Source organism: Pseudophryne corroboree, chromosome 4 (genome assembly GCF_028390025.1).
Source record: "Pseudophryne corroboree isolate aPseCor3 chromosome 4, aPseCor3.hap2, whole genome shotgun sequence".
NCBI classification, from domain to species: Eukaryota; Metazoa; Chordata; class Amphibia; order Anura; family Myobatrachidae; genus Pseudophryne; species Pseudophryne corroboree.
This window is the reverse complement of record NC_086447.1, coordinates 828386665-828413279: the sequence shown is the minus strand read 5'-3', so window position 1 is coordinate 828413279 and position 26615 is coordinate 828386665. Positions and strand designations below refer to the sequence as shown.

The following is a 26615-nucleotide window of genomic DNA, read 5'->3' as shown; positions in this document are numbered from 1 at the left end:
TGAGATTACCTGCTACACATTTATTATTTATTAACAGTTTCCTATATAGTGCAGCAAATTCTGTTGCGCTTTACAATATGAAACAGTGAAAAACAAAACTGTGCAATTACAGTCAGTGAGGTAGGAAGGTCCTGCCCACAAACTTACAATCCATACTGAAATAGGCATTAATACACAAGGATAGGTTTTATCTATTGCATAATGGTCCACCAGATTGCAAAGGTTCTTGGTGGGCTGTATGATATGGTCACACAGCAATGTGGGCCTGGGTTCTGTAGGATGTAAAAGTGAAGAGAGAGAAAAGGAGAGAAGTTCTGTGTAGACTGTACAGAGGGGATTTAACTAGATAGGAAAGTTTATGAAGTTATATTGCCGGTTCCAGAATTTGATAAGCTTGCCTGAAGAGGTGAGTTTTTCGGGGAACGCTTGAAGGTTTGGAGGTAGAGGAGAGTCATATTGTGCGTGGGAGGGCATTTCACAGAGCGGGTGCAGGCCAAAGAAAGTCGTGCATGGGAGCGAATAATGAATGTGGATGAAAGATCTAGAAGAGTTTGTATGAGAAGAGAGTGGTCAACAGTGTCAAAAGCAGCAGAGAGATCTAGAAGAATAAGTAGTGAGTAATGGCCTTTAGACTCCGCAGCTATCAGATCATTTCAAAGTTTGGTCAGTGCTGTCTCTGTGGAGTGTTGGGAACTCACTGGAGTCCAAAAAGTTGTGTGAGTTAATAAAGTGTGTGAGGCGAGTGCAGTAAATTCTCTCAAGTAGCTTGGAGGGCCATGGGAGCGGAGAGATGGGATGGTAGTTCAATACATTATAGCTCACGTATCAACGTTTTCTACTGCTATACTGAATGTGAAATGTTAAACCTGTCCCAAATTACCTTTTTCCTTTTCATTTTCCTCTTGTCTTTCTGTTTCTGCAGGTATTTTTCCCATGGGGTCAGTTTGTCCTTTCCCTCTAGTTTATTTTTGACCATCTTTTCTGCACTTTCCTTTAGTCCTGTGCAAAAGAGGAAGCAAACCATTAATCCAGATATACAAAACAGAGCAATATGCAAGTGACCCATCTTATTGTTACCAGACCACTGCCACCTACTGGTACATTCCTGTTACTACACGGAGCACTGCTGTGCACAGGATAAACTAATTACAAAAGGAATCCATCTGAAGTTCAAAAAAGGATATTCTAATGCTAATTTGTGAGCAGCGATAGCACTGAAGGTTTAGGATTACTTGATTTACTACATCAGTTGTAACCAGGAATATTTTATGGGTCATTTAATATGAATACAGATTTCCTTTGCATCTGGTACCTTAAAAGAAACAGAACAAGTCACGGTGACATAAATCAGGGTTGTTTTTTTGTTGTTATCTAGATTACAAGGCTTTGAAAAAGCTGCTGATCATACATTTAATTACTAGGGCTTTCGTAATGCCTCATTTAGCATCGGACCTGGAAATTCATAGCATCAGAAAGAGAAAATAAATTATGCTATGATTACCCATTTCAACCAAGGACACTGGATGGGGCCAGGCAAGCTATATAGTTAGTGTTAATGAACCAAGTCTTCTTCGGAATGTTTGGTACTTTCAGCAAAAACAAAGTACTGCACCTGGTAGGGAACCATCCACCTCCCTAGCCTGCTGCAAGGTTTAACGAATGTATGTGGGCAACCTTGGACTATAAACTGTCGGTCCCCCAATACACAGCTGAGCGAGTCACAGTACAGCCATAATGCAGTGCCTGCACCAATCAGCATTTAGTGATGGCTTATGGCCGTGTGGAGCTTCTGAGTATTTACCTATGGCCTCAAGCTCAATCCTCATTTATGCCCTGTTGGTCCTCTTTTCCCCAGCATTACTCTTTATCACAACCATTAGATGCGTGTAGCCACACTGATCATTGCTGCGATGCGTGCACGACTAAAGCGCCCGGATGCGAATAGTCACACCTGCGACTGCACAATGTATTGTCTATGGATTGCACATGCGACTATTTGCATGTGCCGTAAATGGGCACGCTATTCGCGGCAAACAAGTCGCAGGTCACTATGGCAACATAATGACCATGTCAATATTTCCACCATTCTGATAATCGATATAATGGGGCATATGTAATCGGGTCTGAGTTTGCCGGAGGGAGGTGTGGGACGCCGGCTGATCTCGGACGGTTTTTTTTTTTAGAGCAGCAATCATTTACGAGGCATGCTTTTCCCATTAAAAAAAGCTTCAAGATTATCCGCCATCCCGCTTCATCGGCAAACTCGACCCTTATACATATGCCCCAATGTCTCCATACCCATGTAGCGTACTACAGACATTACTGCACAGCCCTTTTGGAGGTTGGGGGCCGCCCCTGTGGCCTATGAATGGCATCATGTCACCTATCACTGGTTTAAGCACACCAAAAGCTAAGAAACATACTTTGATATACTGTAATAACATGGTCGTCTTTGAATTTAGGTTGCAGTGACAGGGGCAAAGATATTTGCCCTTGGGGGCTCCACAAATCCAGACCCTTAGGGGTATATGCAATTGAAGTCGAAAGCTGCCGTCTGTCGAAAAGACATCAGTTTTCAACTTTTTTAGGTCGGAAGGGGTTCCGACCTATTCAATCAAACCCCACGTTTTTCGACAAGTTGAGGAATTCGACTTGTCAAAAAGCACGTGGATCGGCGGAATAGCTGCCGATCCACGTGCTTGTGTTTCGACCATCTCAATTCGACTTTAAAGAAAAAGTCGAACTGAGATGGGGAGAGCAGCGCCGGAGACAGGGAGAGCTGAGGCGGGGTGAGCAGCGCTGGAGGATGTCACAGCCGCCACTCACAGCAGCGTCCACCCGGCTACAGCAAACGAGACCTCGGCTGTGATGCAGGGACTGGGAGAGGAGGGACGGGGGAGGCAGAGAGGGGGGAGAGCCGCGGGCAGATGGTTATACAGGCGCTTCTGTAGCGCTGCTCTCCCCCGTCTGCCCGCGGCTCTCCCCCGTCTCAATACGACTTTTTTAAAAGTCGAATTGAGATATCATTGAATAACCCAGGTCGGATCCATTCCGACAAATGAATGTCGGAATGGATCCGACTTCAATTTAATATACCCCATAGAGTTCTTAGAGCAGTACATGGGATCGGGCACCAGCCACTGTGAGAGTTCTCCAGATCATTACAGAATGAATCTAGACAAAATTATAACATGTTTGCAGGTGGAATTACATAAAACAGGAATATACACCTACCTCCGCTCCCACCATATCTTACAGTCTGGTAGATCACCCAATGATTAATGCTCCACATTCCTAGCAAGTTTCCTCGCACGCGAGCTTCCTACTGGGACCAATGGAAACCTCACAGGATTCTGTGTGATAGCGGCTCTATCTGCATCCGAAAAGCCAGGTTACGGTGTTTTCCAGGAAAAGACTGTAGCACAGCATTTTGCATGCAAATACAGTCGCAGTCAGACACAGAATATAGGCATGCTGCTTATCATTTTAATCAGAAGCTGCCCGTGCATCCTATTACATTACTGTGCGTCTCAGATACATTTTTGCAGGGGGGGGGATAACAAAAAAGTCGCTCGTCGCTACGGAGTCACACGACACTCACGCGTTATGTGTAATGCGACTTGTAGCGCACCGATTAAAGATGTATAAGGACACACCTGTAGCGCAACTTCACACCTTGTAACAGGGTCAGGGGGACAGGTAGCATCTCCTGGAGTAGATGACAGTGTGTAGCAGCTAAGAGATCACACAAGTATGTTGGCTCAGTGCAACTCACCTCAGACAGTTTTAATGTGCAGAAAAACAGCAAAAACAATCAAAAATAAAAAATACCTTGCGGCTGGCACTAACTAAACACAGGATAATTCCTAACTCACTAACAAAAATGCAAGAATGTTTTTTACCAGGCACAGCACACTGATTTTCAATCAGCAGGTTTCTCTCACAGAGACTCCATAGTCTCTCCTTTTCACCAGGCAGTGAGAGAGAGATGATTCGGCTGACAGACTTTTTAAACACACACATACAGCTGAAAGCCCTAATTAGCCTTCTGTGAGGATAACAGCCAAAAGACCCGAACTGGGCCTAAATGGATGGAGAACCCGCCCTCTCGTCTCACAACCAACCTCAAGACCCTTATCCAGGTTTTACCAAAAGCTCTCAGCAGAACCAATACAATATTCCTGGGGTTTTAAAACAAATAGGTAAGAAACCTGGGGCAACTTGCAAATATATCAAGGGTTTTAACAAGGTACAGGAGGAAGACAATTTTCAAAGGAAGAGAAGTTATAGAAAACGAGAACATGCACTTAAACTGGAGGGAGGTAGGTTCAGGAAAAATTACAGCACAGAAAGGGTAGTGGACAAGTGAAATAGCCTCCCAGCAGAGGTGGTAGAAGAATAGACCGTAGAGCAATTTAAACATGCATGGGATAGACATAAGGATATCCTTACAAAGAAATAACTATCAAATAGGATTTGGGGTAACAATATGGTTTAAAAAAAGGAATAGACGAGATAGGCCAAGTGGTTCTTATCTACCGTCAAATTCTATCTTTCCATATTACTGTTTAATGGAAGTTCAGCAGCGGACGCTCACCCATAATGAAAGATCCCAGCCCACTAGATGTCTGAGATGGGATGTAGTCACCATCCTGGCGGTCGGTATCCCGGCCGCCAGAATGCCTGCAGGGGGATGAGGATTATTCCCACTCATGGGTGTTCACGACACCCATAGAGTGGGAATAGAACCTGTGGCGAGCGCAGTGAGCCAACAAGCCCACAGTGTGGCAAGCCCGCAAGGGGCTTCCTTGCGCTCACCCCCCTGCCGGCATTTTGGCAGCCAGAATCCCTGTGTCGGTATGCTGACCGCCGGGATCCCAGCCGCCAGTCACCCATACCCAACGCATCCGAGATCACAGACTGCATTAGGTTTGCAACAGAAACGAAACATAAATGCCTCATAAAAAGAAAATGCTACTGCAAACTTCATACTGATTCCCACGCCTACCACACGAACAGTTCATTGAAAACTTTGTCCTGGACTCTGAAACAACTGCAAGATGAATTGCTGTGAGTTTGGTTTAAGTGCAGGTTCATGTAGGAGTAAAACCTGTGTAATATGTATATTGCTGCAGGCATGAATGGTGAAGTCACCAACAGTTTGTTAGCGGAACACTATAATAGCTGAGCTAGGTACTGTATATGGAATACCTCTTCCATTAATTTAACAGAAAACATCTAGAGAGAATGGCAATACTTCTCAGAATATGTAAACGGAACAGTTTTAGACTTATTTGTTCAGGCTTATCATGTTACTTCCATTTTTCATTTTACATTTAGCAGCGATGCATAGTGACAGATCAAAGTGCCCTGGGGACCTTTCATCCACACACTGTTAGGTATAATTACCAGACCATGACCTAAATCTCCATCCTTTTATCAGCTCTCTGCACTATGAAAAAGTGATTAAATTAGCATTTCCTTCACTGTCAGCGGTGGAGAAAGGTTTGATCAGAGGCAAGCGCTGGCTGTTTGAGAAAATAAAATATACAAGCGTGTTTTTCTCAAATGATTTCAAAAAGCACAGTCCCCTGTGAGAAGTGATGCGACGGCAGATCAGGACTACCAACAACAAACACGTACTGCAAGGCCTACATGCAAATAAGAACTCTTCAGTGCTTACATTGACACACTAAAAAGAAGCTCTGCTGTCAAATTTATCCCCAGATTTAGGACAATCTACTGAAAACCATATATCAAGCTTTTCAAGGATGGCGTGTCTGCCCTGGGAACCTTAGTGGGAAACAAATGATCCTTCCATTTGGCAGGTGGGTATACTGGACAGCTTACAACTGTCTGTTGGGTGTATTAAGTGATCAGAAACCTTCACGGCTAGAAGATGACCACAAACGGTGATGGACAATGGGCTTCTTCCAACATGCCCAATAATGTCCCAATCGAATTACTATTCATTATTGTATTCTTCTTTGGGCAACACATAGGGCCGGATGTAATGACGTCCGAGTTGGCTGAAGGTGCGGGTTCCCGGCCGACTTTTTTTTAAAGCGGCAATCATTTAAAAGGCAAAACCACACCTTGCAAATGACTGTCGTTTAAAAAAAAAAAAATGCCTGAATTCAGCCGGGAACCCCCACCTATGGCCAACTTGACGTTATTATACTGTGGTAACAAGAACAAAAATAACATTTACCTACTAAATGGGGTAAAATTAGGGGATTCTGTACTGGAAAAGGACTTAGGTGTCCTCATAGATAGCAAACTAAGCAGTAGTACCCAAAGTAGGACTGCAGCAAAGAAGGCTAATAAGATATTAGCATGCATAAAATGGGGAATGGATGCTAGGGACGAGAGTATTATACTCCCGTTATATAAATCACTTGTGAGGCCACACCTTGAATACTGTGTACAATTCTGGGCACCTTACTACAAAAAGGATATCCTGGAGCTAGAAAAGGTTCAAAGGCGGGCGACCAAACTAATTAAGGGTATGGAGACACTGGAATACGAGGAAAGGCTTTCAAGACTAGGCATGTTTACACTGGAAAAGAGGAGATTAAGAGGGGACATGATCAACATTTACAAATATATAAGGGGACAATATACAGATCTTGCGCAGGACCTGTCTTTGGTTAGATCAACACAGAGAACTCGTGGACACTCGCTCAGGTTAGAGGAGAGGAGATTCCACACAATACGGTGTAAAGGCTTTTTACGGTAAGGACGATACGTGTTTGGAATTCCCTGCCCCAGGGAGTTGTAATGGCCAACTCAGTCAACACCTTTAAGAATGGGTTAGATAAATTCCTAATGGATAAGGATATCCAGGGTTACGGGGCATAGTCACGCACTATGGTTATTATAAAAAAAGAGGGGTTAATCGGAACGGCAGTCAGCAACTTCAGTCAAAATTTTATACAAAATAATCGTGCATAGGAGACCACAAATAGGTTGAACCCGATGGACAATTGTCTTTTTTCAACCTTAGATACTGTGTTACTATGTTATTACATCCGGCCCATAGAGTGATATTAGGTCAGTTGCAGCATATGTCCTGATTAAACTGAACTGGTCTATTTTTTTTATAATGTAGGTTTTTAAGGGTTGTGTTTGCATAGTGCCCCAGAAGAGCACAGATATGAGTGTGTACTGCATGCAACCGTGGAGAATGCTCTCCATCAGTTTCCCAGCCTTGTGCACTTGGAAGACAGAGCAGCTTATGATGTAGCAAGGAACCTGCCTATATGTGATCTAAATAATGAGAGAAAGTGTGTGCGTCTTCCTGTTTCTCCTTTATACAAAGCCAGCTCCACCGAAGTTGGCGTGGTGATAGAGTTTGACCAGGATTTGTTTTTTGCCTAGGTTTCATTTTTGTCAGGGCCGTGGAGGTATAGATGGTGGGCATCTACTAGGCTGTGGAGTATCTGAATTTAAATTTTCGTTTACTCCATTCCAAACAGTCAGAGAATACGCTTGCCTGCATTGTCATTTACGCCTAATTTGCATTGTTATCCAGGTGTTTTACTTCTCAAAACTTTTTCCACATTCAAACTAAGGGGCTCATTTATTAATGAGTGACAAAACTCATTGTGGATGATAAATGGTGCACCAGCCAGTCAGCTCCTAACTGTCATGTGTTCAGCTCCTTATGCTGCCCATACACTTATGCGATGCCCAGCGACATCGCGGGGCATCGCACATGAACTGTCAAAGTGATTACCATGCGATCATGCAATAGATCGCATGGTAATCACATGATGGGCACGTCACCGCCAAGTGGGAGCGGCCTCCGGGTGCCCATCGCAGTGCTTTATCTCTCATGTGGGTTTAAAACCACATGCGATCGCACTGAGATGCGAGAAATATTAAGTGCAGCACATAATATCTTGAGACGCGATATTCGATCGGCGTGCCAGCGCATCGCGTCGAAAGGTACCTTAAATGTGCATACAATCCCCCGATTTCTCTCAGATGTGGTCGAAATCAAAGGCAAGTACCGATAATCTCACAAGTGTATGGGCACCATAACTGTCATGTGTTCAGCGCCCAACTGTCATGTGTTTGAAAAAGGACAGTTGGGAGCAGAATGTCTGTAGCACCATTTATCATACCAAATGAGTTTTATCACTCGTTGATAAATGGGCCCCTAAGATTACTTCTTTTCACACCTCAGCCTTCAAAAGTGTGTTCCTTTTTAGAATCTTTCACTGTTAAAGCACAACCACAGACTAAGTTTCAGAAAAGCCATACCACCAAAAAAAACAAAACACAACAATCCAGTCTGGGTTACAGCTTCTCAACTGCTAGAAGTTAAAAAGTGGCAAGCCCTCGAGGAAGTACAAGCAAATTTGGCAGTTCAGCAAGAGAGAAAAGCAGCTACAAGAGAATCACTTAATGCAAGACTAGCTGACCAATGAAGCATCCAATCCCCAATGGAGTCCCCAGCTGCAAGACGTCAGTCAGCTGATACTGCTAGACATGCAGCCTCAAGGGACATGTTTACCTTGCAGCTGCCGACTTCATGTCAGTAAATCAAGGCTGCACAATTTGCTCCATCCAGAGCCCTTGATTCCCCAACTGCAAGACAAAGCCACCAGTCAGCCAATGCTGTACACACTGCAGCCTCGAGGTCCATTCTTCAACTCGGGCACTGCTGGGTATCCCAGCTAGTGACCAATACACAAATATAAAAAGAAAAAAACATATGTAAAACAATTTCCAAACTAAAATCAAACAGTCTTTAAACTGCACAATCCAGATGTTCCTTACATACAACAAATTATCCAGATATCAAAAGTAATAAAATGTAAACCATACAGTATAGCAGCATACTATAGTTACCAAATGTCCTTGTCTTTCTATACTGAACAAAGGCAGGAGCACAATTCTATTTACTGTTCATAAATATTTATAATGAATTCCAACCTCATAATGTTTCCTTAGGTTACATTCATTTCTGAAAGCGTTTTAAAATGCAAACAAATTAGCTGATGAATCACGGAGCATGTTTGAAACATAGAAACAGAGAATTTGACGGCAGGTAAGAACCACTTGGCCCATCTAGTCTACCCATTTTTTTTTATCCTTTAGGTAATCGCAACCCTCTTTGAACCTTAATTCCTTGTAAGGATATTCACATGCCTATCCCAAGCATGTTTAAACTTTGGATGTACTAGAAATTACAGTGCTGGCATGGAAGGAGACTGAACATCCAGAGCACTAGCAGGACTATGAGACAGAGAACAGATCTGTACTGTAGGTAGTAACACAGGTTCCAGCATTTTGGATCCAATCACCTGCGAGCAGGACAAGAGCTAAAGGACACCCATGACACATTTACATTACAGGATGCGGGGGAAAGCAAATTAACTATGTTACATTTTTTATAGATGCTCAATTGAGAACGTCTTGTCTTGTAGTATTATAGGGGAACATTTACTAAGCAGTGATAAGAGCAGAGAAGTGAGCCAGTGGAGAAGTTGCCTATGGCAACCAATCAGCACTGAAGTAAAAGCTATAATTTGTATACTATAAAATGATACAGAGCTGCTGATTGATTGGTTGATAGGGCCACTTCTCCACTGGCTCACTTCTCCGCTCTTATCACTGCTTAGTAAATGTCCCCCTTAGTCTGGTATGGGTGCTGCACTGCAAGCGAGCAGAGTGCTTTGGAACGCACAGTAAGGGCCGCTGGTAAGATCATTGGAGTGCGGTTGCCAACCATCTGTGATCTTTACGAATCTAGAGTTCGGAAGAGATATAGAAATATTTTACTAGTCCCTAGCCATCCTCTTCATAAGCTGTTTGAGAAATGACCTTCCCAAAAAACGGTTTAGGATTTTGAGGGCATGCACTGGACGCTTACATAACCGTTTCCTCCCATCAGCAGTACGAATGTTGGATGTCTCAATTGTATATGTAGATTTTTATTGTTAGTGATGTGCTAGCCATACATCAGGAAGATACCGTTCCAACCAGCCAACTAGTTGGCTGGTTGGAACGATAATCTGGCAGTGTGTGGGAGCAAACGATGATCAGCCGTTTGCTCCCACACCCTAGAAAACGTCCAGAAACGGTTGGTCCAACTAGTTGGGAAAATCAAACTTGTTTGATTTTCCCAACTAATCGTTCAGGTGTAGGGAGAACTTTCCCCCCAACTGAACGATAAGTAGGCGGACACTGGCCGGCAGTGTCCACCTACTTCTGTCACCATCACTGCCTGCTGGGCAGCACTGTGGACCATGAGCCGGGAGGAGGTTCAGGGGCAGCTACGGCAGTACATCACTGCTGCCGGGCTGCCCCTGTCACAACGGGACCCTCAGCAGCGGCGGCGGAGCGGGAGGAGGTGCAGGGGCAGCTGCGGCAGTACATCGCTGCTGCCGGGCTGCCCCTGTCACAACGGGACCCTCAGCAGCGGCGGCGGAGCGGGAGGAGGTGCAGGGGCAGCTGCGGCAGTTCATCACTGCTGCCGGGCTGCCCCTGTCACAACAGACCACAGGCAGTGGTAGCGGAGGACACCCAGCAGTGGCACCCCTCCCGCGATACCCCATGATCGCGGCGCCCCCCGCACCCCACCCATGATTGCTGCACCCCCGCACGCCACCCCCGATCACTGGCACCCCACCTGCGGTTGCGGCACCCCCGCACCCCACCCGCGATCGCGGCACCCCCCGCACCCCACCCGCAATCGCGGCACCCCCCCCGCAGCTTACCCGCAGTCGCGGCCCCCCCCCCGCAGCTTAACCGCAATCGCGGCACCCCCCGCATATCACCCGCAATCGTGGCACCCCCCGCATATCACCCGCAATCGCGGCACCCCCCGCATATCACCCGCAATCGCGGCACCCCCAGCAGCTTACCCGCGATCGCGGCACCCCCCACATATCACCCGCAATCGTGGCACCCCCAGCATATCACCCTCTGCTCCCCTCCTGCAGTCACTGCCCCCCAAGATCGCAGCACCCCTTCCCGCTCACCAGGGCCAGCTCCAGCCCGCACCGGTAATTCAGCCCCCCCCCCCCGCCCGCCCGCCAGGGTGTCTCTGCATTCGTGGAAAGGGGTCCCATGTGTAAACATGGGACCCCTTTCAGTCCGTTTGGTCCGGGTGTTCGGTTTGTCGTTTTGCCAAGTACGTGGATTATAATCTGGACCCTGGATCAGGTGAGTATAATTATCTTTTATTTTCAGGTACCCGTGGATTCTACTTGGAGAAGAGGACCGACTGCTTCGTGTCAACATAGGTAAGTATGTGTGTGTCGACATGTGTGAAATTAATTTTTACTGTCACGGTGTGTGTCTCCTGTTTTTATTTGGGTATTTTTTTCCCATTAGAACTACAGGTACCAGTGGGCCCGTTTTTCTCCCGCATGCTGGTACTTGTGGTTCTCCAAGTACCAGCTTGCGGGGGAGGCTTGCTGGGACTTGTAGTACTACTGGAAAAAACAATATTCTTTCAATTTTCTCAAGGCTATCAGCCCCCCATCCGCAGCCTTTGGATGGGGGGGGGGGGACAGCCTCAGGCTTCACCCCTGGCCCTTGGGTGGCTGGGAGGGGGACCCCTTGATTGAAGGGGTCCCCACTCCCCCAGGGTACCCCGGCCAGGGGTGACTAGTTGGATATTTAACGCCACGGCCGCAGGGCACTGTATAAAAGTGACCCCCGGCTGTGGCATTATCTGTCCAGCTAGTGGAGCCCGATGCTGGTGTAAAAAATACGGGGGACCCCTACTCTTTTTGTCCCCCGTATTTTTTGCACCAGCACCAGGCGCAGAGCCCGGTGCTGGTTTTAAAAATACGGGGGATCCCCTGTCCGTTTTTCCCACGGATTTTTAGAACCAGGACCAGCTCGAAGAGCCCGAGGCTGGTTATGCTTTGGAGGGGGGACCCCACGCAATTTTTTTTCGGGTTTTTCCCATTCCATTTAAAAAAAATAAAAATAATAATAATCTTTTTCAAAATATATAAATAATACTTGTGCCTCCAAAAAAGACAAACCAAGTACCTAATCCCTTCTAATATAAATAGATATGCTATTACCCCCCAAAAAAAACATGCTTTTAAAATTTTTTTTATTAGATTCCGCCAGCAAAGTGTGGCGGATTGAAAATGACCGAAACTGAAACGTTAAGCTGTCAGAACAGGGTCACGTATGTTCTTGATTTTTGAAAAGTCCTAGAGTGCCGCCTATCGTTTGTGATATGTTTGCTTTTTGAAGCTCAGGAGGGCACCAGGCAAGCTGTACATTTTACTGCATTGGGAGTGCCGAATATCTACATCTGATATATATATATATATATATATATAATTTGCCTTGGCAGCCCAACCATGCTGGTATCCATAGTTCAGTATAAAAATAAGTAAATCTAATAAATGTATGGTGGTGAAAGAAAAGCCCAGTTTCACTGAAAAAAAGACACTTCTGCATGTTTTGAAATTAAAAAAACAAAACAAAACTGAAGAACTGTAGGAAGGCACTGTCCGCCTACTTCGGTGACATCACAAGTTGGACAGAAGTTGGAAGGTTGGTTGGTCTGATGAAAAGTTGGTTAGATGTGTGGAGCACTGGTAAAAAGTTGGTGAGATGTATGGGGCACTGTTTTAGTTGAACAGACAAGTTGGATGGTTGGAAGTTTGGAGTGTTGGAGAAAAGTTGGTCTGATGTATGGCTAGCATAATGCTAAAGCATAAACATCAATTGAATAGGCACCTTAAACTTGGATTTAAGCTGTTCCATTAATGCAATAACAGCTGTAACAAAAAGCCTAGTTGGCGCAAGAAAACATTTGAAGTTATTAAAGCCAGGAATGTAGGGATTCTGTTCCATGTTCATAAAGGGACATACGTATTGGGGCGAAGTAGAATCTGGTATGAGCATCATGGAAGTCAACAATAACCCCAGGTATGGGATTAATTATATGTATACTGTATAGCATATTAGCCTACTCTTTCTCCTGTGAATCCAGTAGAGTAAGATTCAGGGAGGAGAGGACATGGCGCCAAAATCTGCATCATCACGGCCCCTGCCCACTTCACGGAGGTGGAATCCGGGAGTGTTGTCTGCTCCTCAAAAACAAAGAGTCTCCTGGGAGCTCCATTCCAACAGGCAGGTACGGCATATATGTGTGAAAAAGATGTATACTCTACTGACCAACGCGAGCCAAACAACTTCTATATTTTTAAGTATAGAAACCTCTCTGGTAGCATCTACTGAAATCATTATTCACCAAGGAGGTACTGATAAGCAAAGGGTTACTTGCGACAGAAATCACTATTCACCAATGAGGTACTAATATAGAAAGGGTAACTTGTTACTGAAATCATTATTTACCAATGAGTTACTGATATAGAAAGGGTAACTTGTTACTGAAATCACTATTCACCAATGAGGTACTGATATAGAAAGGGTTACTTGTTACTGAAATCACTATTCACCAATGAGGTACTGATATAGAAAGGGTTACTTGTTACTGAAATCACTATTCACCAAATGAGGTACTGATATAGAAAGGGTTACTTGTTACTGAAATCACTATTCACCAATGAGGTACTGATATAGAAAGGGTTACTTGTTACTGAAATCATTATTCACCAGTAAGGTACTGATATAGAAAGGGTAACTTGTTACTGAAATCATTATTCACCAATGAGGTACTGATATAGAAAGGGTTACTTGTTACTGAAATCACTATTCACCAATGAGGTACTGATATAGAAAGGGTTACTTGTTACTGAAATCACTATTCACCAATGAGGTACTGATATAGAAAGGGTTACTTGTTACTGAAATCACTATTCACCAATGAGGTACTGATATAGAAAGGGTTACTTGTTACTGAAATCATTATTCACCAGTAAGGTACTGATATAGAAAGGGTAACTTGTTACTGAAATCATTATTCACCAATGAGGTACTGATATAGAAAGGGTTACTTGTTACTGAAATCACTATTCACCAATGAGGTACTGATATAGAAAGGGTTACTTGTTACTGAAATCACTATTCACCAGTCAGGTACTGATATAGAAAGGGTTACTTGTTACTGAAATCACTATTCACCAGTCAGGTACCGATATAGAAAGTGTAACTTGTTACTGAAATCATTATTCACCAATGAGGTACTGATATAGAAAGGGTTACTTGTTACTGAAATCACTATTCGCCAGTGAGGTACTGATATAGAAAGTGTAACTTGTTACTGAAATCACTATTCACCAGTCAGGTACTGATATAGAAAGTGTAACTTGTTACTGAAATCATTATTCACCAATGGAGGTACTGATATAGAAAGGGTAAATTGTTACTGAAATCACTATTCACCAATGAGGTACTGATATAGAAAGGGTTACTTGTTACTGAAATCACTATTCACCAATGAGGTACTGATATAGAAAGGGTTACTTGTTACTGAAATCACTATTCACCAGTCAGGTACTGATATAGAAAGTGTAACTTGTTACTGAAATCATTATTCACCAATGGAGGTACTGATATAGAAAGTGTAACTTGTTACTGAAATCACTATTCGCCAGTGAGGTGCCGATATAGAAAGGGTTACTTGTTACTGAAGTCACTATTCACCAGTCAGGTACTGATATAGAAAGGGTTACTTGTTACTGAAGTCACTATTCACCAGTCAGGTACTGATATAGAAAGGGTTACTTGTTACTGAAGTCACTATTCACCAGTCAGGTACTGATATAGAAAGGGTTACTTGTTACTGAAGTCACTATTCACCAGTCAGGTACTGATATAGAAAGGGTAACTTGTTACTGAAATCACTATTCACCAATGAGGTACTGATATAGAAAGGGTTACTTGTTACTGAAATCACTATTCACCAATGAGGTACTGATATAGAAAGGGTTACTTGTTACTGAAATCACTATTCACCAATGAGGTACTGATATAGAAAGGGTTACTTGTTACTGAAATCACTATTCACCAATGAGGTACTGATATAGAAAGGGTTACTTGTTACTGAAATCATTATTCACCAGTAAGGTACTGATATAGAAAGGGTAACTTGTTACTGAAATCATTATTCACCAATGAGGTACTGATATAGAAAGGGTTACTTGTTACTGAAATCACTATTCACCAATGAGGTACTGATATAGAAAGGGTTACTTGTTACTGAAATCACTATTCACCAATGAGGTACTGATATAGAAAGGGTTACTTGTTACTGAAATCACTATTCACCAGTCAGGTACCGATATAGAAAGTGTAACTTGTTACTGAAATCATTATTCACCAATGAGGTACTGATATAGAAAGGGTTACTTGTTACTGAAATCACTATTCACCAGTCAGGTACTGATATAGAAAGTGTAACTTGTTACTGAAATCATTATTCACCAATGGAGGTACTGATATAGAAAGGGTAAATTGTTACTGAAATCACTATTCACCAATGAGGTACTGATATAGAAAGGGTAACTTGTTACTGAAATCACTATTCACCAATGAGGTACTGATATAGAAAGGGTTACTTGTTACTGAAATCACTATTCACCAATGAGGTACTGATATAGAAAGGGTTACTTGTTACTGAAATCACTATTCACCAGTCAGGTACTGATATAGAAAGTGTAACTTGTTACTGAAATCATTATTCACCAATGGAGGTACTGATATAGAAAGTGTAACTTGTTACTGAAATCACTATTCGCCAGTGAGGTGCCGATATAGAAAGGGTTACTTGTTACTGAAGTCACTATTCACCAGTCAGGTACTGATATAGAAAGGGTTACTTGTTACTGAAGTCACTATTCACCAGTCAGGTACTGATATAGAAAGTGTAACTTGTTACTGAAATCACTATTCACCAGTCAGGTACTGATATAGAAAGGGTTACTTGTTACTGAAGTCACTATTCACCAGTCAGGTACTGATATAGAAAGTGTAACTTGTTACTGAAATCACTATTCACCAGTCAGGTACTGATATAGAAAGGGTTACTTGTTACTGAAGTCACTATTCACCAGTCAGGTACTGATACAGAAAGGGTTACTTGTTACTGAAGTCACTATTCACCAGTCAGGTACTGATATAGAAAGGGTTACTTGTTACTGAAATCACTATTCACCAGTCAGGTACTGATATAGAAAGGGTTACTTGTTACTGAAGTCACTATTCACCAGTCAGGTACTGATATAGAAAGGGTTACTTGTTACTGAAGTCACTATTCACCAGTCAGGTACTGATATAGAAAGGGTTACTTGTTACTGAAATCACTATTCACCAGTCAGGTACTGATATAGAAAGGGTTACTTGTTACTGAAATCACTATTCACCAGTGAGGTGCCGATATAGAAAGGGTTACTGGCTAGGCTTCTATCTAGTATAACATTCCAGTAAATAAATCAAACAGTTTTCCATTCAAGTTTTCTATTATTCTATTACCATCTTCTGGATCTTACAATAAACATTTCCTTTACACAAAGTTCCCATGAACAAACTGTTTTAAATGTATACTTCAGATGACGGTCAATTACAGGAAATCTAATCAAAACTAAAGCCTGAAAGTATTAGCGTGTTCTCATACAATATGAAGGCGTAGGAGAATATTTTCCATATAGTAATATGGTAAAAGAAGAATAAAAATAGACAACGGGATCGTTACACATTTGTCCTGAAATACATTTTGTGTGGCGATGAAGGTCCATCCTGCCAATGAAGGTGAGCAGTGCATAAGAGGCCACCAATGACGTAATAGTGAGCAAGGGGACATCAGACAGGAAGGGTTACTTTCAGGTTTTGGGTCCTTTGTCCCCTCTACTGTTCCTACATATAAAAAGATAAAGGCTAGTCCAATACAGACTGACAGATTAGGATATTAGGATATAGTGGAAGTGACAAATCTACACGGTCGCTTCCACTTACATACACGCAGCTAACTCGCTACGTGGGGGGAAAAGCATCAAGCCTTCTAAAGTAGGCTGACCATAATATCCCTTTAAACTGGGACACTAATGAATTACACAGGTTCTGTCACCTGGTTTAATTCAGCCCCTGAACCCGTGTCATTTATGAATGTCTCAGTTTAAAGGGATATTGTGGTCAGCCTATCTAAAGAGGACACGTGGAGATCTTGCCCATAGCAACCAACCAAATTTTGTAGTATGATAACTAGAATCTTAATTGGTTGCCATGGGCAACGCCTCCCCTTGTCCTCTTTAGAAAATGTTATACATCTCCCTAAAGGACTGTGGGGTCTATTTATAAAGCCTTGGTTGGAGGTAGAGGCGTTCGGAAATAAGGTACCAACCAATCAGCTGCTAACTGTCATTTTTCAAACACAGCTTGTGATATAGCAGTTAAGAGCTGAGCGGCTACTACCTTATCTCCGTCCACTTTATCTCCATCCAAGGCTCAGTAAATAGACCTCTATGTGTCCTAGTGACTAGAGGATGTGACTGGTTCCCAGTGCATTAAGAAGAGGCTACATTTGAACAGGAGCTCAGTTAACAAAACAGATTACCTCCAAGGAGTGTAGGTGACAGGACCAATTTAATAAACGTGTTTCTCATTGAAAAATTTACATTTTTACATTTATATGCATTAAAGCACATTACAGTTATTTTGCTGATCGCGTACTGCAGTGACGGGTTTAGCCATGTAAAAGTGGCCTCCAAACGGGTCACTTTACACACATACATGCATGCCAGTACGGGGAGCTGCGAGCAGAAAAGCTGGCGCCAATAGCTGTTTGCACGCGAATGTAGCACCAGTAGCCGCCGATGCAAACATTTTAATTCCCCCCAAAGACTTCATTAAAGGCTGTACATGTCAATAAACAGATCAATACAGGACAGGAAGAAAGAATTTACCCTTCAGTAATGCATCGCTGAAACATGAAATAGCAAAGATTTCAGCTCAAGCTGACATTTAGGCTACGTCAGAGGCTTCTGGGAAAATGCTCTTGTAATAAAGGAGTTATTACCTGCACAGGAAGAGGAGTATGAATAAGTACCAGTGGATTATCCCTAGTTGCATTGTTATAATGTTACAGAATCTACAGAATGTGTCCTCAAACAAAAAATAAATAAATAAATAAATAAATAAATAATGGCCGCCCGAAGTTGCACAGCACCTGTCAGGTCACTGGCACCAGACATCTCCCGCTGCATGCCGTATTGAGGCTAGATGTATGAGGACACATCTGTATTATAGGGGCATTCAACAAGCGGCCTACCAACTACTGTGGAACTATACATCTCAGCATGCCCTAAAAGCAAAACTGGGGCAAGACATGGTGGGATATGCAATTCCACAGCAGCTGGAGTGCTGCACATTGAATACTCCTGAACTATAATATAACCCTGAATGAATGTCCCATCTCCGCCACGCGCAATGCGAGCCAGAATGAAGGGATAGCGGGGAGTAAAAAGCATGAGACGTGGCTAGGCTGGGAGCCGACCCTTGGCTGAAAGATGGCCGCAACACCGGAGGGAGCCGCAAAGGTTGCAGTCATATTGGAATGGAGATAAAAAGAACTTGAAGGAAAAAAGACACCACAGTCCATGGCCGGGGCAGAAGAAATGTAAGACCTCCAAGACCCAGAGAATGACCAGTCCAAAATTCCATCAACTTACATTCAGAAATGTGAAAAAAAAAAAATAAAGTTTATGTATTGAAGGCTCTTAAATAATATTATAAGTAAAAAAATAGCTTTATTATTTATAATAAAATACAGGTTGATTTTATTTTGTTGACATTCACAACATTGGCATGAGAATGTTGACACTGAGCAGGTCAACATTGATGAAATGTTAACAAAACAGACCTGGAGGTCCAGTGGTGACTGGCCTTGTTCGGTTGGTCCGGTGGCCCCAGCTGTACCTTCAGGGTCTGGTTATCAGGAGATAAGGACTTCTGGATCACAGCCATGTGTAATGCACCTAACCCTAATAATAACTTTACCCTAGTGCCCAACACTAACCCTCAATTTAGTGCCTGACCCTCCGCACCCACATCCTAACCCTAACCACTTCAGCAACTTAACAAGATGTCGGCTTTCTGCAGAATGTCAACATTTCTGATGTCAACGTTCTGAAAATATTGACATTGTGACTGCATCCCCTAAAATACTAGATCCAGGCTGGTCCTTTCCCAAGTAAAATATTATAGATCGATGTGACAGATAAGAAAAAATAATAAAGTGTGCAGATGTATTAACCAAATACAAAGAATCTCCTTAATATGCAGCAAGACCCTACTTTCTCTGGACTCGAATATTATTTCTACCAAAAAGTCACCGGCTTCTAGTGATATTTTATTCTAGATTTTTATGATTTGGCCCACACAAAATGTGTCTGCTGTGTATAAGGAACAGGTAAGCTTTAATACTACTGTGTAACGTGTAAAAATCTACTTACAGAAGACGGAAAAGAACCATTGGACAATTTCACGTTATATATGCCAGTGACCCTTAGTGGTGATCTGTGGTTATTACCACATTACAGCAATATTTCTAGAAACACAGTAAAAAGGGATAAATCTATTACCTGGCACCCACTTTACTTCCATCCCCAGATCCTTGTCCTGCTGCTTTTTCTCTTTTTCCTGGATGCTTTTAAGCAGCTCCCTGTAATGAGCGATTTGTTCTTCATCGTCCTTTGGTCCTTTTTTAGTCTTTGTGGTTCCATCCGCTGCAGCACTTTCATTATCTGGAGAGGAAGCAAATTAGGCATAATGGTTATAATTTCTTATATACTCTATTATTCTGGTTTGTCAGACCTCTACATAGGTTTGCAGTGTGTTTATACTGGGGATTTTCTCTCACTTTGCTAAAGCAAGTACAATAAATTACTTTATAGAACCCTGCCATTACAATCATTGAAAACTACAGGTTTCTGCAATTATTACAATTATATATTTAAGATATTACACCACTAGCACTCAGAGAAAAAAATGAGACAGAAAAAACTTCTTTACCACTGCGAGAAGCATTACACATATATTTGTGATTACTACTATACACCTTTTACTTTATAATTAACATGCACTTCACTTAACCACGTTGAAATAAATAACAATGATGATAAAAATAAAATATGGGAGTGTTTTATGCAAAGGCTGATAATAACTAATACAGGTTGAGTATCCCATATCCAAATATTCCGAAATACAGAATTTTTTGAGCGAGAGTGAGATAGTGAAACCTTTGTTTTTTGATGGCTTAATGTACACAAACTTTATTTACTACAAAAAGTAATTAAAAATATTGTATTAAATGACCTTCAGGCTGTGTGTATAAGATGTACATGAAACATAAATGAATTGTGTGAATGTACACACACTTTGTTTAATGCACAAAGTTATTAAAAATATTGGCTAAAATGACCTTCAGGCTGTGTGTATAAGGTGTTTATGAAACATAAATGCATTCTGTGCTTAGGCTTAGGCCCCATCACCATGATATCTCATTATGGTATGCAATTAATCCAAAATACGGAAAAATCCGATATCCAAAATACTTCTGGTCCCAAGCATTTTGGATAAGGGATACTCAACCTGTAGAAGCATCACATTTGCAAACAGACAACCTCTTTAATAATAAGCATGGACAATACTGCTAAATGCTTGCCGGATTAACAATAATCCCTACCGACAGTGGAAAGCCATATGAGTTGTTGTGCAATGAAGTTTCCGAATGTACAAAAAGTATTTTATTTACAAACATAATGAACATTACATTTTGTATAGTATTCGGCAGAGGAGTCTATGCAAAGTTGCATGCGTTCAAACCACTTGGTGAAGCAGCTGGACCAGTCCGAATCAGGTTTGTCTTCAACACGCTGGATGAAGGTCTCCACTGAAGCTTCCGGTGAATCAAAAGAGAATCCCACCCATCTTGCGATTGATTTGTGGAAGTCTCAGTGGGCCAGGTTTGCTCTGTTCGGCGGATTACTAAGCTCCTGGATGCATTCGTGGGCAAGAAAATCCACCACTTCCTGGACTTGTGGGCAGGTGCATTGTCGTGATGGAGAACGACATCACGAGAGTGAGTTCTTGGATGGCGCCTGCAAATAGCTTCCAGCACTTACGGTATGCGCTGGTTGGCGTACCAATCCAAAGTGATGGTGTGCTGCTGCACGAGTGATACGGTAGCTACATGACCAGTCTTGGCCACAAAATCAGCCACCATCTACCTGGCCACACTAGGCTCACGTCGGAACTTCTGTGGCGGTGCACCTTCAACTGAGGTGCGCTGGACCAACTGTTTGGTCTCAGGGTTAAAACTGTAGATCCAGGATTCATCGCCACTACTGATCAAACTTGGTTGGCCAGGATGTTGCAGCATCAAGTCACCCAATTCTCCTCCTGCTCTTGAGTCAGCTGATGGGGCATCCAGCGTGCAGATACCTTGCTCAGGCCAAGCTTTTCGTGGAGAATAACCCTGGCGTCCACCTCAACTATGCCTGCATGGCAGCAAAGTTGTCCTCGGTGATCGCAGACACAAGTCTGCCACAGTGCTCATCGCTTTCCAGGGACCGTCTCCCGCGCTGAAATTCTACAAACGACTCAAACATAGTGATTCGGGACGGTTCTTCCTCCCTAAAACTAGCTTGCAGTCAGTCAAAATCCGACTGTTGTCACAGACCAACCTGGTAGTCGTAGAAGATCATGGCTCTCCAGTGGCCTCTGTTGAGTTCAATAACGACATCAGGAAGGAAGAGAACATACCGGCTTCTTCAGAGTGCAGTGTTGCTTATGTACTGTTCTGTGTCTTGATGTTTCACAAGGACTTTAGTCAGAGATCACAACTAGTCAGATTGTGTCTACTCTACCTGTGCACTGCACATCCGGAAACTTATTGCACACCCCTCTTATTATGAAACCATGTAAGCAACTTGCCTAGCACACTACCAGGAATCACTGGTGGGGAGGGTGTCGTGGAGGGTTGGGACTGTGTTGATGTGATGTTGCATCTGCTTCACGCATACAATGTTAGATCTCAGGATCAATAAAGCTTCAAAACTTAATTAAGGCTGCCTCAGCCACTTTTTTTTTTTTTTTTTTTTAAATACTAAAAAATAAATGTGACACACACAACAAGAAACCTTTACCAGTGGGATGCCATGTTTACTGTGAAAGGTACTACAGCGATGATATTGGCATGAAGTTTAATAATTAGGCTTACTATACTATGGGGTATATTCAATTAGGGTCGAAAGCTACAATCTGTCGAAAAGATGGCAGTTTTCGACTTTTTAAGGTCGAATCTCAATTTGACTTTTTTTAAAGTCGAATTGAGATTGCTTTGAATAGCCCAGGTCGGATCCATTCCGACAAATGAATGTCGGAATGGATCAGACTTCAATTGAATATACCCCTACACCTTAAAAGCGAGATGCTCATGAATTACACAGATACTGCGGCTGGCTGGCTTCAAGCCTGCATTTCACCAGGTTTTAAATCAGCCACAGAACCGGTTTAATTCATGAGTGTTTAAAGGGATAGTATGGTAATCCTACTCATAACTATACATACAAGGAAGATTGTGTATTGTATTGTGTGTGAGGAAACTGGGGTACCGGGAGGAAACTCATAAAAACACTGGGAGAACATACAAAATCCACACAGATCACATACTGGTCAGGAACTGTATTTGTGAAGCAGCAATGCTAACCCCCATGTCACCCACTTCCCTGTCACACTACAGTGGATACAGTATATTAATAAGGCAGGAACCATATGAATGGATAAAAGCTTACCTGGCAGAATTTCCTCTTCCTCCTCATCACTGGAAGATGCTAAATATGCTTGAAAATCCATGTCAAGTACCTCTTTTTTGTTGAAGGGTCTGTTTAATGTTGTAATCCTATCCTGATCAGTCTCATCCCAAGTCAGCTCTATCTGAAAACAATTTTAAAATAAAGACCGCTTTACACACATCAACACAGAGTACTCTGACATAAATAGATGGATTAAACATTGCTTATTGTCAGTAAACACTTTTACTTGTCCCCCACACCCACCCACAAGCACAGAGAGAAGTCTGCACGCTATTACGTGGAAATAAACAAAACATTTGCCGCCAGCCATTGGCTGAAAGTGATTTTAGGTCCGGGTACACCAGCATGACCTATGCATTTTGTTGTCCCCACCAGGAACCAATAAGTAGCAAGGTCTTATATACCTAACGTAAGTTTACAATGAAAGCAAGTGTTTGATCAGTTGTTACAGTTCAGTACACTTTTGTCACCTTAATACAAAGTTATTAAATAAACTATTGTGGAAATACCTTGGATGTGACCATTGCAGCAGAAGTGAACAACTTTGGCTTGTAAGCAGAGAGGTCCACATCCACGGCAGTGTCTTTTGGTTCATCATCAAACTGCACATTGTCTGGGATGAACCTGCCAAGTAAAACAGAGCACATTAGATAGAACATTCTAAATACTGCACTGTAATGTAATCGTGTATTTTATAAAGGTGTAAATTTGTCTGCAAGCTGTTAAAAGGAAAAATGTGCCCTATTACTTTGATAGAAAATCTTCATTAAGTCATATAAGACGCTGTACAGGAGCTCCTAAGTCCCTGTACAGGAACGCCTATCTGAGTGGAAGTACAGAGGTGTGCTCATACACCTACCCTTTATCCGTGATTTAACGCTCAGCCACTGGCAGCAATTCCCGGACTTTCCTACTTTTTCCTGAACTTAGCATCTTATTCCCATCGTAACAACACACTAAATTGCTTATAGTGTACTGGGCACTTAGGATTGGCGCTTTTTTCGTAAAGGTGTTGGTATAAAATAACTGATTAGGCACTACAACGCATGGTGCCATACACGGAGCGGACCACTGGTGTCAGTCCTCCGTCTTTTGCCTTTATACCCAGGTTAGCGCCCAAGTCGTACATTGCTGCTGTACGCACTGCCACCGCCAGTGTCCAGGCTACTCGTGTATTGTGCTTTTGTTGCACTGGTGGCATGACGCCGCTTAGACGCAAAGTCCATGGGATGCCAAACAGAGCTGTCTGGTGCGACTGGAGGATATGTATATGTGGACAACCCGACAACAATTGACCGACAGGTCAAAATACTGACAAGGTCACAATACAGACATTTGAAATGCCGACATGTCAAAAGGTTGACACAAGTTTTTTATTGTTTTTTGGTGTGTATGTCGACATAGTTTGACATGGACACCGGATAAGTGTACAGCATCCGCTCGCCATGCTTCAGGCACGGTGCCTTGTTGCGCTCGGAACACTGTTATATTCCCCCTCCACGTCCACTGGGATAGTAAAGTATGAACAAGTCGGTTGCAATGAAAAAACTCATGAAAAACTCATGTCGACTTTTTGACCCATCGACATTTTAAATGTCAGTAATTTGACCTTGTCGGTATTTTAAATGTTTGGATTTTGACCACATCCCCTACAGATACCAGTTTGCTTAGACAAAGTAAAGATAAATATATTTAAAAAACAGAAGACTCCCCCTTTGCCAATTTGTTAGAGGAAGAGTACAACACATTTTCTATTTTTATCAGCCACTGAATTTTACACATCACTGTATATAAAGACTAAATACACTAAGCTACTGTAAACACTGACATAATTATGTTAAACCTATCCTAAGGGGACAGTACAATTAAGAGAGAAGCCCGCAATGTATTGCACACATAACCAGCCCCTAAATCTAGGATTTTAGCATGCACACCTTTGGTGCTGCAGACTAAAAAAAAAAAAGGTGTGATTTAGAGGCAACATAGGCGGGATTGGGCTACTGTCATCTCCTATCTGGCCTCCCTGATTAACCACCTCTCTCCACTCCAATCTATCAATGCTGCTGCCCGGCTCATCTTCCTTTCCAAATGTACTAAAGTGCATCCGGAAAGTATTCACTGCGCTTCACTTTTTCCACATTTTTTTTAATTTACAGCCTTATTCCAAAACAGAATAAAAGGAGATTTGTGGTAGACTTACCATTGTTGAATCTCTTTCTGTGAGGTACATTGGTTCCACAGGGAAACATCGGGGGTGTAGAGATGGATCTTGATCCATGCACCAACAGGCTAAAGCTTTAGACTGTCCCAGGATGCATTGGGGCCTCCTCTATAACCCCGCCTCCATGCACTGTGAGCTCAGTTTCGTTAACCAGTCCAATGCAGGGGCAGGTAAAAGAGAAGATAGATGTTAGTCACATAGAACCATGTTCTCACGACAGGAGAAGGGACTAGCGGCTAATGTCATACAAACCCACTGAAGCTAGGTCAGGGTGGGTGCCCTGTGGAACCAATGTACTTCGCAGAAAGTGATTTTAACAATTGTAAGTATACCATAAATATCCTTTTCTGCAGCGTGTACATTGGTTTCCACAGGGAAACATCGGGGATGTCCTAAAGCAGTTCCTCATGGGAGGGGACGCACCGTAGCGGGTATGAGAACTCGGCATCCAAAAGGAAGCATCCTGGGAGGCGGAAGTATCGAAGCCATAGAACCTAATGAACGTGTTCACTGAGGACCACGTAAACGCCTTGCACAATTATTCAGCGGACGCGCCTTGGCGGGTCACCCAAGAAGGTCCAACAGACAGAGTAGAATGGGCTTTGATAGCAGCAGGAGCTGGGAGTGCAGCCTGCGCATATGCTTGTGCAATCACCATTCTAATCCATCTGGCCACGGTTTGCTTATTCGCAGGCCAGCCACGTTTGTGAAAACCAAAAAGTACAAAAAAAAGAGTATCTGACCTCCTGATAGAGGCAGTCCTCTCCATGTATATACGGTTAGCCCGTACCACATCCAAAGACTGCTCTTTGGAGGACAAACCAGAGGAGATAAAAGCCGGAACCACAATCTCCTGGTTAAGGTGAAAAGATGACACCACCTTAGGTAAATAACCCAGGCGAGTTCTAAGAACTGCCCAGTCAGTCACGGTGAAAAATCAGGAAGGGTGGATGACAGGACAAAGCACCTAGGTCTGACACCCTCCTAGCAGAGGCAATAGCCAGTAGGAACAGGACCTTGATCGTAAGCCATTTAAGGTCCACAGACTCAAGAGGTTCAAATGGAGACTCTTGCAGGGCATTCAGGACAACAGACAGATCCCATGGAGCCACAGGAGGGACATGGGGAGGTTGAATCCGTAACACACCCCGAGTGAAAGTATGAACATCAGGAATAGACGCAATTTTTCACTGAAACCACACCAAAAAGGCAGAAATATGAACCTTGAGGGAGGCCAGACGAAGGCCTAAGTCCAGGCCTTGTTGCAGAAAAGCCAGAAGTCTAGAAGTTCTGAATTTGCATGCATCGTAAATCAGCACACCAGGTGAAGTAAGAATGCCAGACCCTATAATAAATCCGTGCAGATGCCGGTTTGCGGGCCTTCAGCATAGTTTGGATAACCGCCTCGGAGAATCCTTTTGCCCTCAGGAATGATGCTTCAAGAGCCACGCCGTCAAAGCCAGTCTGGCCAGGTCCGGGTAGACACAAGGGCCCTTCAAGAGGAGGTCTGGGCATTGAGGAAGTAGAAGAGGTCGCTCTATCGATAGACCCTGCAGGTCTGAGAACCAATGCCTTCTGGGCCAAGCTGGAGCAACTAGAAGTAGAATTCCTCCTTCTTGTTTGAACTTCCGCAG

At 43.0% G+C, this 26615-nt stretch overlaps 1 protein-coding gene across 3 annotated transcripts in view; it reads right to left on the bottom strand.

Annotated features, from left to right (window-relative positions):
* Positions 1–26615, bottom strand: part of ESF1 (ESF1 nucleolar pre-rRNA processing protein homolog) — an 82850-nt gene that overhangs the window by 17983 nt on the left and 38252 nt on the right. For all 3 annotated transcript variants that reach the window (XM_063918533.1, XM_063918532.1, XM_063918534.1), the window contains 4 exons: positions 23270–23384; positions 22740–22881; positions 19527–19688; positions 881–999 (listed from right to left, as the gene is read on the bottom strand). In XM_063918533.1, the coding sequence (XP_063774603.1) occupies positions 881–999; positions 19527–19688; positions 22740–22881; positions 23270–23384 (538 nt within the window). The remainder of the gene's footprint in view (positions 1–880; positions 1000–19526; positions 19689–22739; positions 22882–23269; positions 23385–26615) is intronic.